The 13,461-nt window shown below is 39.6% G+C and overlaps 1 protein-coding gene across 1 annotated transcript in view; it reads right to left on the bottom strand.

Moving 5' to 3' along the window:
• The window catches only part of mettl14 (methyltransferase 14, N6-adenosine-methyltransferase subunit), a 58,419-nt gene that overhangs the window by 39,938 nt on the left and 5,020 nt on the right, over window positions 1–13,461 (bottom strand). Inside the window, exon 2 of the mRNA XM_062551014.1 lies at window positions 6,918–7,006. Within this exon, the coding sequence (XP_062406998.1) occupies window positions 6,918–7,006 (89 nt within the window). The remainder of the gene's footprint in view (window positions 1–6,917; window positions 7,007–13,461) is intronic.

Below are 13,461 nucleotides of genomic sequence, written 5' to 3'. Positions count from 1 at the left end.
GATTAGTCGAACATGAAAATTCATCTAAAGTCCCAACCCTAGTAGCCAGTTACACTGATCATAGAGGAAGGTGGTTGATGTTGCCTCCCTGTCAGTCTCACGTGCGTGCATTGCAGGGGTGGAAATTAAAATTTGAAAATGTGAAAATCTATCAGCCAATAGCAGATTTCTGGTCAAATTAACCAGCCACTCAATGTTAAAATATGACTTTTTGTCTGAAATCTACCAGCCACTCTCAGATTTTACCAGCATTTGGCTGGTAGCTGGTGCTAATTTCCATCCCTGGTGCATTGTATTGCAGTGTATTGCCTATACGCAAAAACTGTATCAGACCTTTAAAGCTCTCGCGGGTCACATACTGTATCAGACCCTGTAAGCTCTCGCGGGCCATATGAAATGATGTGGCGGGCCGCATGGGGGGGGTTAAAATCACGTTCTCTGCTGCGGTCGAGTTGGGCTCTGCACCTTCTGCCGTCTTCCAATTAAGTCAACTTTCAATAATGACTGTGCTCATGCGGCTCCTGTCACCTGTCCCTGATCCTTCACGCAGCGCATCCTATGAGCGCATTCACTCACAAAGCAGACAGCGGCGCCTCCGCAACTGCGGGTGTGTTTTTACACATTCGAATATTCATTTTCATAATCGAATGTCTGATTTTTAAAACTATTCGAATATAACTTCGAATTTAGAATATTCGTTGACAGCCCTAATATGCGCACAGGTGACGTGCTCATACAGCATGGGTTATGTTTGATATCAGGTGCCACTGCTACGCACATCTCAGAATGACTACACAAATAAACCTAGCTAGATTTGACGACTCTCACAGGAATGGTTCTCCGTTGAATCTACCAAATTTATGGGATGAGTGGCTACACTTTTGAGCGCTTTCTTTTTTCATCACTCGTCTACTATGAATGCATACAGACCACTGCATCTCGTAATTTGTTGTGACAAACACTTGTGCCGTCTAGCCAACAGCTAACAACAACTTGTGACGGCTTTTCATTCACGTGTTGTAAAATACTGAAATTGTCTGAAGTTTACACAGGCTAGTTGAAACTGTACTGTAGCCTTGTCTCGCATGCCAGTTTCCTTCATCCCGAACTCGGCGGGACGCACGTTTCAGTTTTGTTTAAATAATTCCTGAATGTTTTTATTCAGAGCTGAACATGCAACTATAGCCTATTTGACAGATGACAGATTTGGTTGCTAGTGACACAATATTAGCGTCCAATGTGGTACGATCTCGTTGCTAATTACGTTTAATTAAAACACATTAAAAACGTCCCGGCTCTCCTTGGGCAGATTCAATCGAAGAATTGCAGCTTTAGTCTACTAAATCACAATTCATTAAGTTTACCATACAGTCGCAATGTTACATTTTCACAGTTTCATCTTTGATTGTATATTTCATGGTAAATTCTAAAATATCCAACATTAAAAATATTCTTGGTTTTAATAAATTATTATAATATTGACAGGCTTTAAAATATATGGTGCTATGCTGAGCAGTAAAGGTCTTACTCTTGACAGATACAATCTTGCAAAAGGCCCTGTATTGGAGTTGTAAACTTACACTTTTAAGGTATATTGTCTTGTTGGATCAGTCAAAAAATTGTGTTAATGATGTTTAATTGGTTGTTGATACAATTAAATCACACTTTGAATGTGAAATCCAGGTATATTGTTGTCATTAATGTCAAAATTCAACATTTTAAACGTTAATGAAATGCTGGCATAGCCTACTAAATTTTTACTTCAGGTGACTGTCTTAAAGTAAATCAGAAAATAAGTTATTTAGACATAACGAGTGTTTGCTAGACTGTTCCTATAGCCAACAATCCCCGCCGCCCAATACTACAGAAGAAGAAGAAGAAGAAGAAGTATTCATGGGTTTCATCAGGTCCCTTTCCACAGGTGTATACAATCAAGCACCATGCAGTCTGCATTGATAATCAAGGTGCTTGATTGTATACACCTGTGGAAAGGGACCTGATGAAACCCATGAATACTTCTTCTTCTTCTTCTTCTGTAGTATTTGGCGGCTGGGCAGATGACGTGACGCCTGATTTTTCTGTAATCTATTGTAAATAGTTATTAAGATGTGCTTTTTGTCTAAACAAATGTATGTCAGTGAAGCAGATTACAATATTTTATGTTCTAATTTTATTTTGGGATGAAAATTTTGCTTTATTTTCTTCGTACTTTAAGGTGAATATGAAAATGTCCTGCGGTGTGACCGTAACATTAGTGAAGCATGAAGCATAAACATTCATAAAATGAGCCAAAAACATCTAGAGCAATTTATATATATTTCGGCATTATTTTGAACATATTTACTTCATAAATTTAATGTTTAAAGAAGTACAAAACGTATACAATAATGTTTACAACAAATTCAATTTCGTAACAAAAATGCTGTCCTGCGGCGTGACATGGTAAATCAGGTTTTTCTACAGAAAATTGCATGGACAACTATATGGGTCTTTGGGTCAAGCCCCCTATCAACCACCTCTCCAGATATTTGAGAGTGCTGAGAACGTTTCAGGTGAGTGTTAATCTCCCTCAAATTCCACAAATGTCATTATTTCTGTCAGTCTATGAATGTGTCCATTTTTGTAGTCCTGTGGTGTGACAGTTTTATTTTGAGGAAATATAAACTTTTTTATCAAAAAAATCACGAATTAAAGTTTAAAATAATATATGTATTCAGTTAACATAATGCCCAAGATCAGTCATGTGTAGAAAGGATTCAAAATGGCCACAATGGTGTAAATGTCCTGCAGTGTGACAGTCATGTCCTGTAGTGTGACAAATATGTCAGATATGTTGCTAGATCCTTGTCTGTGGTTTTTAAAATGTATGATGCATGAGGTATTTGTCTCCTTGTGACATGATTGTTTATTGAATATAGAATGTCAACAATGACTGGTAATTGGTTTTTAAGTATGTTTTATGCAATTTTTTTATAGGAATGAGGACAAGGACAAGGAGGAACCGGTAAATGTTAAACCAGGATGAAGCGGCATGGACAGAGGAATGCTTTTCAGGCCACAGAGAAAGAATATGGCATTTACTACTCTCAAAGTGATAATTTGGGTGATTTCAGAGCCTGAGGCCTATAGTAAAATCGCAAAAGTAGCTAATCTGAAATGGCTAGTATTCAACAAATACCTTTACTATTTCTCCTAAAAATATGTCCTAAATAAAATTTCTCTTAAAATATATATATTTTTCAATGGCTTGTTTATGACTTTCCTGCATTGTAAAGGATGTAACACTACCATTAACAACCAAAACCATCCATTGTCAAGCTTTAAACTAAGTGTAATGTTTCATTGTAATCACATTAAATTGCCTCTTCTATATCTTCATGCAGATTCATTTGAAAAAAAAAAACATTGCAAAGATACTCCATCAAAGATACTCCATCTGTTGTGCATTCCATGACCAGTATTTGCTATGTAGCCTGTCACCTTTCTTATTTATTTATTTATCTCTCGTCCTTCATGGTACTCATGCGGCACATGCCTTCTCACCAGCACAGAGGTGTCACTCATCAGACAATTACTGTAGTCACTGCAAGCAATATTGTGCACAAGAAACTGTCTGCCATAGCAATGGAGCTCTTATATTAGGAGTTGTCATTATTCCTTCCTAAAAGTTGGTCTCAACAGGTTTTAGCTTTCAAGAGAAAATCCTTCTTCTTGACCATTGTTGTCGTTTTCTGTTCGTCTTTTAAAGTAATTGTGCTGTCACTAACTTGTACAACAAGGACAAAATAGCTGCATCTAAACATCTAGCTTTTCTACCAGCCAACTCAAACACACTTAGGTGGATGACAAGGTCTGTTGCTCATCTGTCCATCATCGTATAATCGACATCAACAATTTGATTGACCCAAACACTGGTTCGGGCATACAGACTTCTCAATGTGGCATTCCCAGATGAAATTTCCCAAATTCAAACTTTGTGGGTAGGGTAAATCTGGGTTAGTTTCATGAAGCATGAGGTATTTAGATTTTACTGAGAAGCATTAATGAGATTTTATACATTTTGCATAAAGACAAAAATCAAAATGAATCTCCTACTTTATGGCACCAATATAATGTGATAGAAGTGACACCTCTTAAAGGATGACGACTCAACATGTCTTGTTCATGCTTTTTGTTCAAATTAATGTACTGAGAAACAATATTTGAAGGAGATGTTATATATTTGGACTCAATTTAAGATAGAAATGCAAATAGATTTCTTTGTTAAAGGCATATTTTACAAATAATCTTTATACTGAATCTGATATCGTCCTGTGGTGTGACGCCATGTCCTGTGGCGTGACATCACTTAAAATACGATTAAATTACTTTTATAAGGGTTCAGTAACTCTAATAATAACATGCCTTTCTCAACACTGCATAATATAACTATCAAAAGAAAAACTAACTTTTTCATCAAAGATTTTTCATTTTACAAAATATTTCCACTAGAGTGGGCAATAAAAGAGGGTACAAGTAACGAATGGAATTGAAAAACAGCTGTTAAAAATGACCATATGCAGAATTTTAATGATAATTCCTAAATAGGGATTCTTTAACTTTAATTAAAGCTGAATAATATATTTGAAATCGATATATTATTTAACTTTACTGTTGAGTAATGTCACACCGCAGGACAATTTCTATGTGGGGCTGAGTGAAAAGATTAAAAAAATAGTAAAAGGAGAAGAAATATCTATCGAACAATAACAGTTACATGAAATTCAACATTTGAACATTACAATTTTATGTAATTCTCAGGAAAATTAGAATTTTTTCAAAAAAAATGCTGTTTCACCCTTATTTGTCATCTGCCCGGCTGGACATGCCGGAGGACACCCAGCAATGCTTCGTCTGACATCACATGAAAAGGGTTAATTGAGATGCGAGTGAGTGTGGCCAGAGACAGTGCATGAGTCGTTCTTATGGAGTAAACACTGAGCGCAGATGAATGGCTTGAAGCTGTGAAAAAGCTGGCTACCAAATCAGAGTTTTGTGGGAAACTTATGTATAGTTATAGCAGCGGTTAATTAAGTAAAGATGCAACTCATCGGACTGTGTCTTGTTGTAGGCTAATTACATTGCATGCAAATGCAATGTACTGTTATCAAAGTTCTTCTTATAGTTATGCTTCTTCCAACCAAAATCAATGATCAAAGGCTCTAGAACCACTGAACCGTTTGACGTCATTCAAGCACTCCTACAAAGGTCTTGAAACGAAGATTTGTTCTATTATTTTTCACATTTGTGAACTTTATACTTTGAGATATTTACGATAAAAGAGTTCAAAAATCCCATTGACTTAACGTTGAGACGCTTTGGCGGCAAATATGTATTGTTACGTCTGTGCTCATTAAGCTACAGCTGTAGCAAAGAATCCTTCATTAGCCATCTGCTCCGCTTTAACCCTCTCTGGCTGTAAACACTAGTGACTAGAAGAAGCAATCTAACGTTGATACCATGCCACGGAATGTTATCGTCTTCGTCTCGTCTCCTGCAGTAGCCCACTCCTATCTTGCTTCGTTACAGTAACCGGTTAGCTCTAGGTGACGTTGTGTGGTAACACCTAATAGTTAGACCATAGTTAGACAATCAAACCCAAACGTAAGCACTATATTTAGCTAACGACAATCAAATTTAACGTTAGCTTCTAGCCACGCCAGTCTTAACTCAGCGTCCAACCTGATAGACATGCCAGTTGTACCATTTAGGTTTAAGCCTTCTTCTCAGTCGTTTGTACAGTACAAGCTACATTGTCATCATTCTCATCATGTTTGTTGTTAGCAAGCTAGCTAACGTTATATATCATTTCCTCAGCCTACCTGTTGCTGCATAGCATCATTCTTTTCACTGTGGGTGAACTTCAGTAGGCCTACTAAACAAAGTGTCAGCGCTTGCAACTCGTTTGAAGTTGGCAACTTTATTTCAGTCTATTATTTTAATAAATGAAGAGTTATTTTCCAAAATACTATCCACAATTTTAATGCATTTTCATGAATCACTTTTTAAATGTGGGTTTACTTTCCAAGTAATTTCAGTGGAACTGTAATTGGGTTATTATTCATCTAGGCTATTCTTATTGTGTCATACAGTATATTGTCTTTTTAACTAATACACTGTTTTACACAGCAACCTTTTTACATGTAATGGTAATTCCTTCCATGGAATTACATTTTCTAGTTGACCTTAATGTGTCGCCTCCAATATGAATGCTCGAGCCCAATCGCAAAGACGACAGGCAAATTAGCGGAGTGCTGTCCAGTGTAAAAGTACCTTCTGTTGCGCACAACCTGCAGTGCTGCAGCGGTAATATTACAAAACCCAACCGAACAAAGTGCAAATCTAATACTTAAACAAAATCTTTGGAGGGACAACTTAGTAGTAGATAAGTAGTTCTGTCTCCCCGACCAGCGCAACGGTAAAGTGCAGACACACCAGCAAAACAATTCGCTCTGAGTAGGCTGAGCTTCGCTCTGCTTAGGTTAAAAAGAAGATTGGGATTTTGGGCTGCATAGATTCAACGCATATCTTGTTAGAATGGTAAAATACATCTACACAGCTGACATTATTTTGAGGAAGAAGTAGCCAACCAAGCTCAAGTAGCATGCAGCCAGTATGTAGTTGGGAAATTAGGGCTTTCAAAAATATCGGCGCAAATTAGTTATCGGAACGATAATAATATTCAACATTTTTCACTTATCGGCTGCCAATATATCGTGCATCTTTAAGCATAATGTATCTGATGTGGTGTTTTTTTTTTTTTTGAGCAGTGTATTAAAGGCGTTTAAGATTTTTTTCTAAATGTGATATGCACTCACCAATCAATAAAATGTTGAATTTGGCATGCAACTAAGTGGAAAGGCAATTTTGCCGCTCACCTGCAAATCTCTCTTGTCTCCTCGATCTCCTTTTGTTCATCTTTACTATTGAGCACTGCACCAATACTGTCTGCACTCTCAGCCCCAAGCTGAAAAAAAAGCATAGAATTCAGTAGCATTAAGCATTTATTATTGTACTGTTCATATTGAAAAGTGAACATGCTGGAAAAACTTATTACAGACTATTCACATGCTATGATGCTGTGAAAGGGTATTCGTGACAGGCTAAGCCAGAATGACACAGTAGATTTTGGAAGAGGAGGTTTTTCCCAGCCTGTCCAAGACACAGAAAGGGGGGGACAAATAAATAGGTTCTCAGTAGTGGTCATGATACCAAAATTATTGTTTCGATACCGATACCAAGTCAAGAATTGCGAATTCGATACTCATTCGATGCTTTTTTACAATTTTAGTTTATTTGATGATTTATTCATCAGTAGCCTAATATTGAATATTGCGTGATCATTCACGCCAGTGGCCATCCAAGATTCTGCTCGACCCTCCACACACACACAAAAAAAAAGGTCTGGTCGGCCCGACAAACACCACAGGACCCGCGGGTTCGGGTCGGGTCGAAAATATAAGCAGATGAACGAACATCTATTACTGTAATCATCGCTGCCTTTACCACGAATCATCATGAATTTCTCTATGGGGATCAATAAAGTATCTATCTATCGTAAAGAAAGTCTGGCTGCTGCATGCAATATACAGTCATGGTTGAAATTGTTGGCCTGCTAAAGTGCTAAAGTTGACTAAAAAGAGGAATATAAAATCATCTTTTGGAAATTGATTTTAATGGCTTAAGTAATAAAATTAGGAAAAATCCAACCTTTAAGGACACACCAATTTTCTTTGTGAATGAATAATGTATCATAAATAAATAATTGTTCTTCCCAAAATACTGGGGTCAAAAATATTGGCACCCCTATGTAACCCTATGGGGAGATGAACAACGAGAATTAAAAATGATGATTAATACGCGTCAGCGGTCAAATGACCGGCGCTTGGCGCTTCTAGTGTTAAGAAGTTTGACACTTCTACCCAGCTGCTAACAAACGGCTAAAAACGTTCTACTCAGAAACTCTAGGACCCATATCAAAATAAAAGTCCTAGCACATTTTCAGTGCATGCATTATGTCTTGCAGTAGAGGGGTATAAAACAGCACAGGATACTAAAAGTATACTAACAAGCTGGGGTACAAATAATTTTATTTATTAATTCCAGTTTACTTACTTTGGCATTAAATCTATCCATAACCATAATGTGGGTTTAACAACTTCCCTCTCTGAAAGACCCCCCCCCCCCCCCCCCCACGCGCACACCTTCCTCAGTTAATTCTAAAACCACCAGCCGCCACTGGTTTAAGCCTACAAGTAGCGTTCCCCGCAAACTGTATAATTCTCCCCCCCCAAACTGCATAAATCCCCCCCCATTGGAGTCACTGAGGTGGGGATTCCCTAGCCTGATTACCATCGACTTTCAAAGGCTCTGCGAGACTTTAGTCTGACCAACAGCCTGTGCTAACACGGTTTCTTGCCAGCGCTGGTTGACCCGCCTCCTTTAAGTGCCTCGGTTTGCTACTGGTAGATGTCAGAAAGCGGATTGCCGAGTTTAAACCAATAACAACACTCTTTCCGCTGCCTTGAACACGCCTCTACCCAGAGCCGTTGGAGCTGCTCAAAGTTGATTGGTTCTCGACCAAAGGGGGCAGTTCCGCAGATTTCGGGAACTCAGAAATCCTTCTCAATGAGCAGTTGACCAGACCAGCAGCAAAAGCCTGAAGGCGTTGCGTCACTGGGAGGGCGTGCCAGGCTAGGGATTCCCCCTGTTGTGAAAAATGAAATTCAGGCCCTGCTATGGCTGCATACAACGTGCATGCAATCATGGAGCGGGGGCAGACGTGACGCTACTGTGTTGGGAGATGGAAGGACAGAGCTTGCAGCAGCTCTGCCATGTTGCACCAGCATTTATGAGTTCCTGTGCAAGTTCTGAGAAGCCGTCTCCTTGAACAAAATAAAATGGCAGTAGATTGTTGCTGGGCTATACGTGAATAGCTAACAACTCATTGCCATCATAGTGAAGCGTGTGTGAAGTGGTTATTGAAATATCATGCTCTGTGGATGATTCTGCCTTTTTAACAACAAGAACAGTAAGTTTTCCCATTTATATCATATTTCTATTTAATTGTGGAAAATATCATTGTAACAATTTGCCCCTTATAATAACTAAGAGTGCACACTTATGTGCCCTAGAAAGGTCAACTCGGACTTGAAAAGATGACATTTTTTGACATTGAGCGTCAGATTGGCTTGATGCAGTTTCTGAAACACTGCATCAAGGTCAAGAGGTGTTGTTGCTGTGTCTTTGAAAAAAATATGATATCGTCAATATAAACAAAGCAAATATTGCCTTTTAAACTTCCCAAGACAGTTTCCATCAGCCGCTGGAAGGTGGCGCCGGCGTAACGTAAATCGAAAGGCATTACTTTGAACTGAAAGAGACCATGATGGGTGTTCATGGCGGTCTTCATTTTGCTGTCTTCAGCCATGGAGGGGAGGAGAGGAGAGGAGAGGAGAGGAGGGGAGGGAGCGGGAGGGAGAGGAGGGGAGGGGGAGGAGGGGGAAGAGAAGGAGGGCGACAACAAGTGAGTGCTGTTCACGTTATGCAGTCAATGCTAACAACATTAACCATCTCCTGCTAGCTAAGAGCTATGGCTAAGAGCTAACTATTTACGGTACCCCCCTGCGTCCGCTACCAGATAACTTCAACTGTTTTGGGCACTGCACTACACAAAATAGCTCCCTACGATATAATAATAAACACACAGTAGAGGTATAACACGCCACAGCGGGCAGAGAAAATAAAATACCTTGACTTAACAATGTCCAGCTGCAACCATATAAAATCCAAATGGTAACCAATGTAGCAGCATGCTAACTTTGACAAGTAGTCTAACGTTATAATGTTATGGGTAGGCTATGTTACATACACCGTTTTGCCTGTGGCCGTGTTTACAGTGCGATTTAGTTAAGCTTACTTAACATTAAGCTTACTTCACACTCTGGTGCCTGCATCGTTACCATTTGCCTCTTTATTTGAATAACTTTCTACCGGATGGTACCACAGACGTGGATCATCAACTCGTGGCGCTCCATGTTGACAACTACTGTTAGTTACACCCTCCCCATGTTATGACCTTTGATCCCACCACACTATTACTAAATTCAATGTAATTTAGCTAATTGGGTCATTCCACGCCAAATCAATCAGAGCCCACGCACCTGCATCTAAAAAAAATCTGAAAAAAATACCATGTGTGCCTATGTTACCCAGGAGACACTGTAAAATGTTTTTGTGCTAAGATCAATACTTTTCAAGTAACAGCCAGTTTTACAGGGGGAGGGGGGGTGTCAAATTTGTTCTACCTCTTTTTTTGTCAAAGTTCACAAGCTCATTGCTCAAGAACTAGAATCTTAGGAGGCTCAAATTTTGCAGGCTGGTGCATAAATAGGAATAGTATGCAGTAAAATCACCACGAGTAGTCTGGATGATCCTGCATGGTCATAGCAGTCCCTCAAAGTTGATCAAAATTGTATTGGAGTTCTTGGCTGGGCTCTGTTTAGGCTTACAGAAGACATATTTTACTCAACATAGGCTCTGGATTTTTTTTCTCTTATTGAGATCAGTAGAAACACTCTCCGAAAAAGCAATGAAGAGAAAAGAAAATCCATCAGGGACTGAACAGCAGACCTCACAAGTTTGAAAAATAATTTTGGATCTCATATTCAGAGAACCCTAACACCTTGTGGGAATATACAAAGATTTTTTTTTATATTTTTTTCATTAATCTGCATTACCACTTCTTTTTAAAAACACCAATTTGACTTGTCTAATGCGAATCTTTCTTTTTCATTTTCCACCTTAAAGGAATACGCCACCCAAAAATGAAATTAAGCTAGTCTCGGTCACCCCCAGAGTTAGAACAGTGAAAAAAACCCGGTTAAAATCCGTCCAGGCATTCTCCTGCTTTGGGAGCAGCGATGTTAGCTTTAGCTTAGAACAGTTGCTGTAGATGAAGGGTGTCAGTGAGCACGTCCTCCAAAAAAGTGACCGAGACGTCTACATTTTTTTCTAAATATATTTTGGAAGCCGTGTGTTCAAAACGAGTACAAATAATAATGCAAAATCGAACGAGACTATTACCTGGGCAGATCTTTTCTTGGAACTATTTTCAGCCTCATCGCCGACGAAGCACCGCTAGCTAGGCGCAAAGTGCTCACGTAGCAGTCTTGTAAACTCCCTACTAGATTCGACTGGAACTTCACAAGTGGTGCTACGTGAGAACTTTGCGCCTAGCTAGCGGTGCTTCGTCGGCGATGAGGCTGGAAATAGTTCCAAGTAAAGATCTGCCCAGGTAATAGTCTCGTTCGATTTTGCATTATGATTTGTACTCGTTTTGAACACACGGCTCCCAAGATATATTTAGAAAAAAATGTAGACGTCTCGTCACTTTTTTGGAGGACGTGCTCACTGACACCCTTCATCTACAGCAACTGTTCTAAGCTAAAGCTAACATCGCTGCTCCCAAAGCAGGAGAATGCCCGGACGGATTTTAACCGGGTTTTTTTCACTGTTCTAACTCTGGGGGTGACCGAGACTAGCTTAATTTCATTTTTGGGTGGCGTATTCCTTTAAACATGGACAAAATGCACCATTGAGATCAATATGTTTTGTCCCCACCCGGCAATTTCAGTGATTCAGTGATTTTAGTGGCACCTAGTGGTTACTCTATACAAAACAAATCTCTCAATAGATCTCTATGTGTCTCCTGGGTAACATAGGCATTAGGCACACATGGTATTTTTTTCAGATTTTTTTGAGACGCAAGTGCGTGGGCTCTGGTTGATTTGGCGTGGAATGACCCAATTGTCTTATATAAAAGCTGATGAGTATGACCTATTTGTCCTTAAAAAAAAAATCTAATATTGCAATTTCAGAATTACAGTCCAAATGGAAGAATTTAAGGGACACCTATGTGAGGAAGAAAAGGGAGGCAAAGCAGAGCAAAAGTGGCCAGGCAGCAAAATCCAAGAAGTGGAAATACATGGATGCCATGTCCTTCTTGGATTCCACTATAGAGATGAGAAGGTAGTAATAGCTTTTTTCCTGGTCTACAATAATGTGATCTAGGCCTACCATCAATATTTGTGCCACACTGTTAAATTAAGAGTTAAACAATTAAGCTGATCTAGAAATAATTCTGCCATATGGTGTAATTTTTGTTATCTGCACAGGTCATTCAGTAATTTAGGTGAGCGAGAGGAAGAGCAGGAGACGAGCAGGGAAGAGCAGGATCAGGATAGTTCAGGGGCAAATGAGGAGGAGACATGCCCATTCCCAACTAGTTCCAGTTCCACAACTACTAGTAAACCCCCCAATAAAAAGAAAAAAAGGATATGTTGGAACAGTACCTTGAGTGGAAGGAGGCAAGGGATGAACAAAGAGCCAGGGAACGTGAAGAAAGGGAGAGTGATGAGGTGCGTGCGTTCCTATTGAGCTTGGCACCAGGAATAAGAAGGTTACCTTATGAAAGGCAGTCATGGATCAAGCTCAAAATGCAGGTACTGCTCTATGAGGCTGAGCATGGGATCCATACGCGAATGTGTCTCCAATATACACACAGCTTGCATGAATGAATTAATAAATAAACAAACAAACCATCAACTTATCTACTCTTGCACCTTGAGTTTTTTTTAGTGTAGTGGTGAATTGCGTGTTTTAAAAGTTTGGCAAATATACTGACAGCAATGCACTGAGGTAAAGACCATGTAGCCTACTATACATTTAACTGACAACACTGCAAATGAGAAGTTTTGTAATCATAGTAAAAAATCAAAGTTTCTAAATTCTCACAATGAAAACAATGTTTATGTTGGAAGGAGAAAAGTAATTTATTATAAATACAAAGTGCATCAAGTCAAGTGTTTGCGTGGAGGGAAACATAGAAAAGTGGCACATGTAAGAACACTTGTGAGATATGGGTGCTGGTTTGAAAAGGTTGATATTATGAAGCTTCGTGCCGACGGCAAATCACAGCCGTGGCGATATAGGCCAACACCACTCGTGTGATAGCCTAATGCTTAATAAAGGCACAACTGCATGTTAGTATTGCATTGCTAATACGGTCCCTTCGCTTGTATACAATGTGGAAAGTGAAACGTTAGCATGTTTACATATAACATGTTTATGATCGCAATTAACGGTGTTACTCAACCGCTTAATAACATTAATTTTGCACCATACCAAGTGTCCGTCCTCGGGAGGGTAGGGGGGGGGCAGAGGGGAGAGGGGCGCACCATACCAAGTGTCCGTCCTTGGGAGGGTAGGGACATCATGGAATGCATTAAGGGAGCCCACGACGGAGTCCATGGTCATCTTGCCAATGGATCCGGCCAGCAGGTGAGGTGAAGTACTGCTTGAAAGCATCGCGGACGCGTAGTGCCTCGGCCGATGCCCTGTTTCCACGCAGGACCCTGATGG

The sequence above is a fragment of the Sardina pilchardus genome, chromosome 12 (assembly GCF_963854185.1).
Source record: "Sardina pilchardus chromosome 12, fSarPil1.1, whole genome shotgun sequence".
NCBI lineage: Eukaryota > Metazoa > Chordata > Actinopteri > Clupeiformes > Clupeidae > Sardina > Sardina pilchardus.
This window is presented reverse-complemented; position numbering and strand designations above follow the sequence as displayed.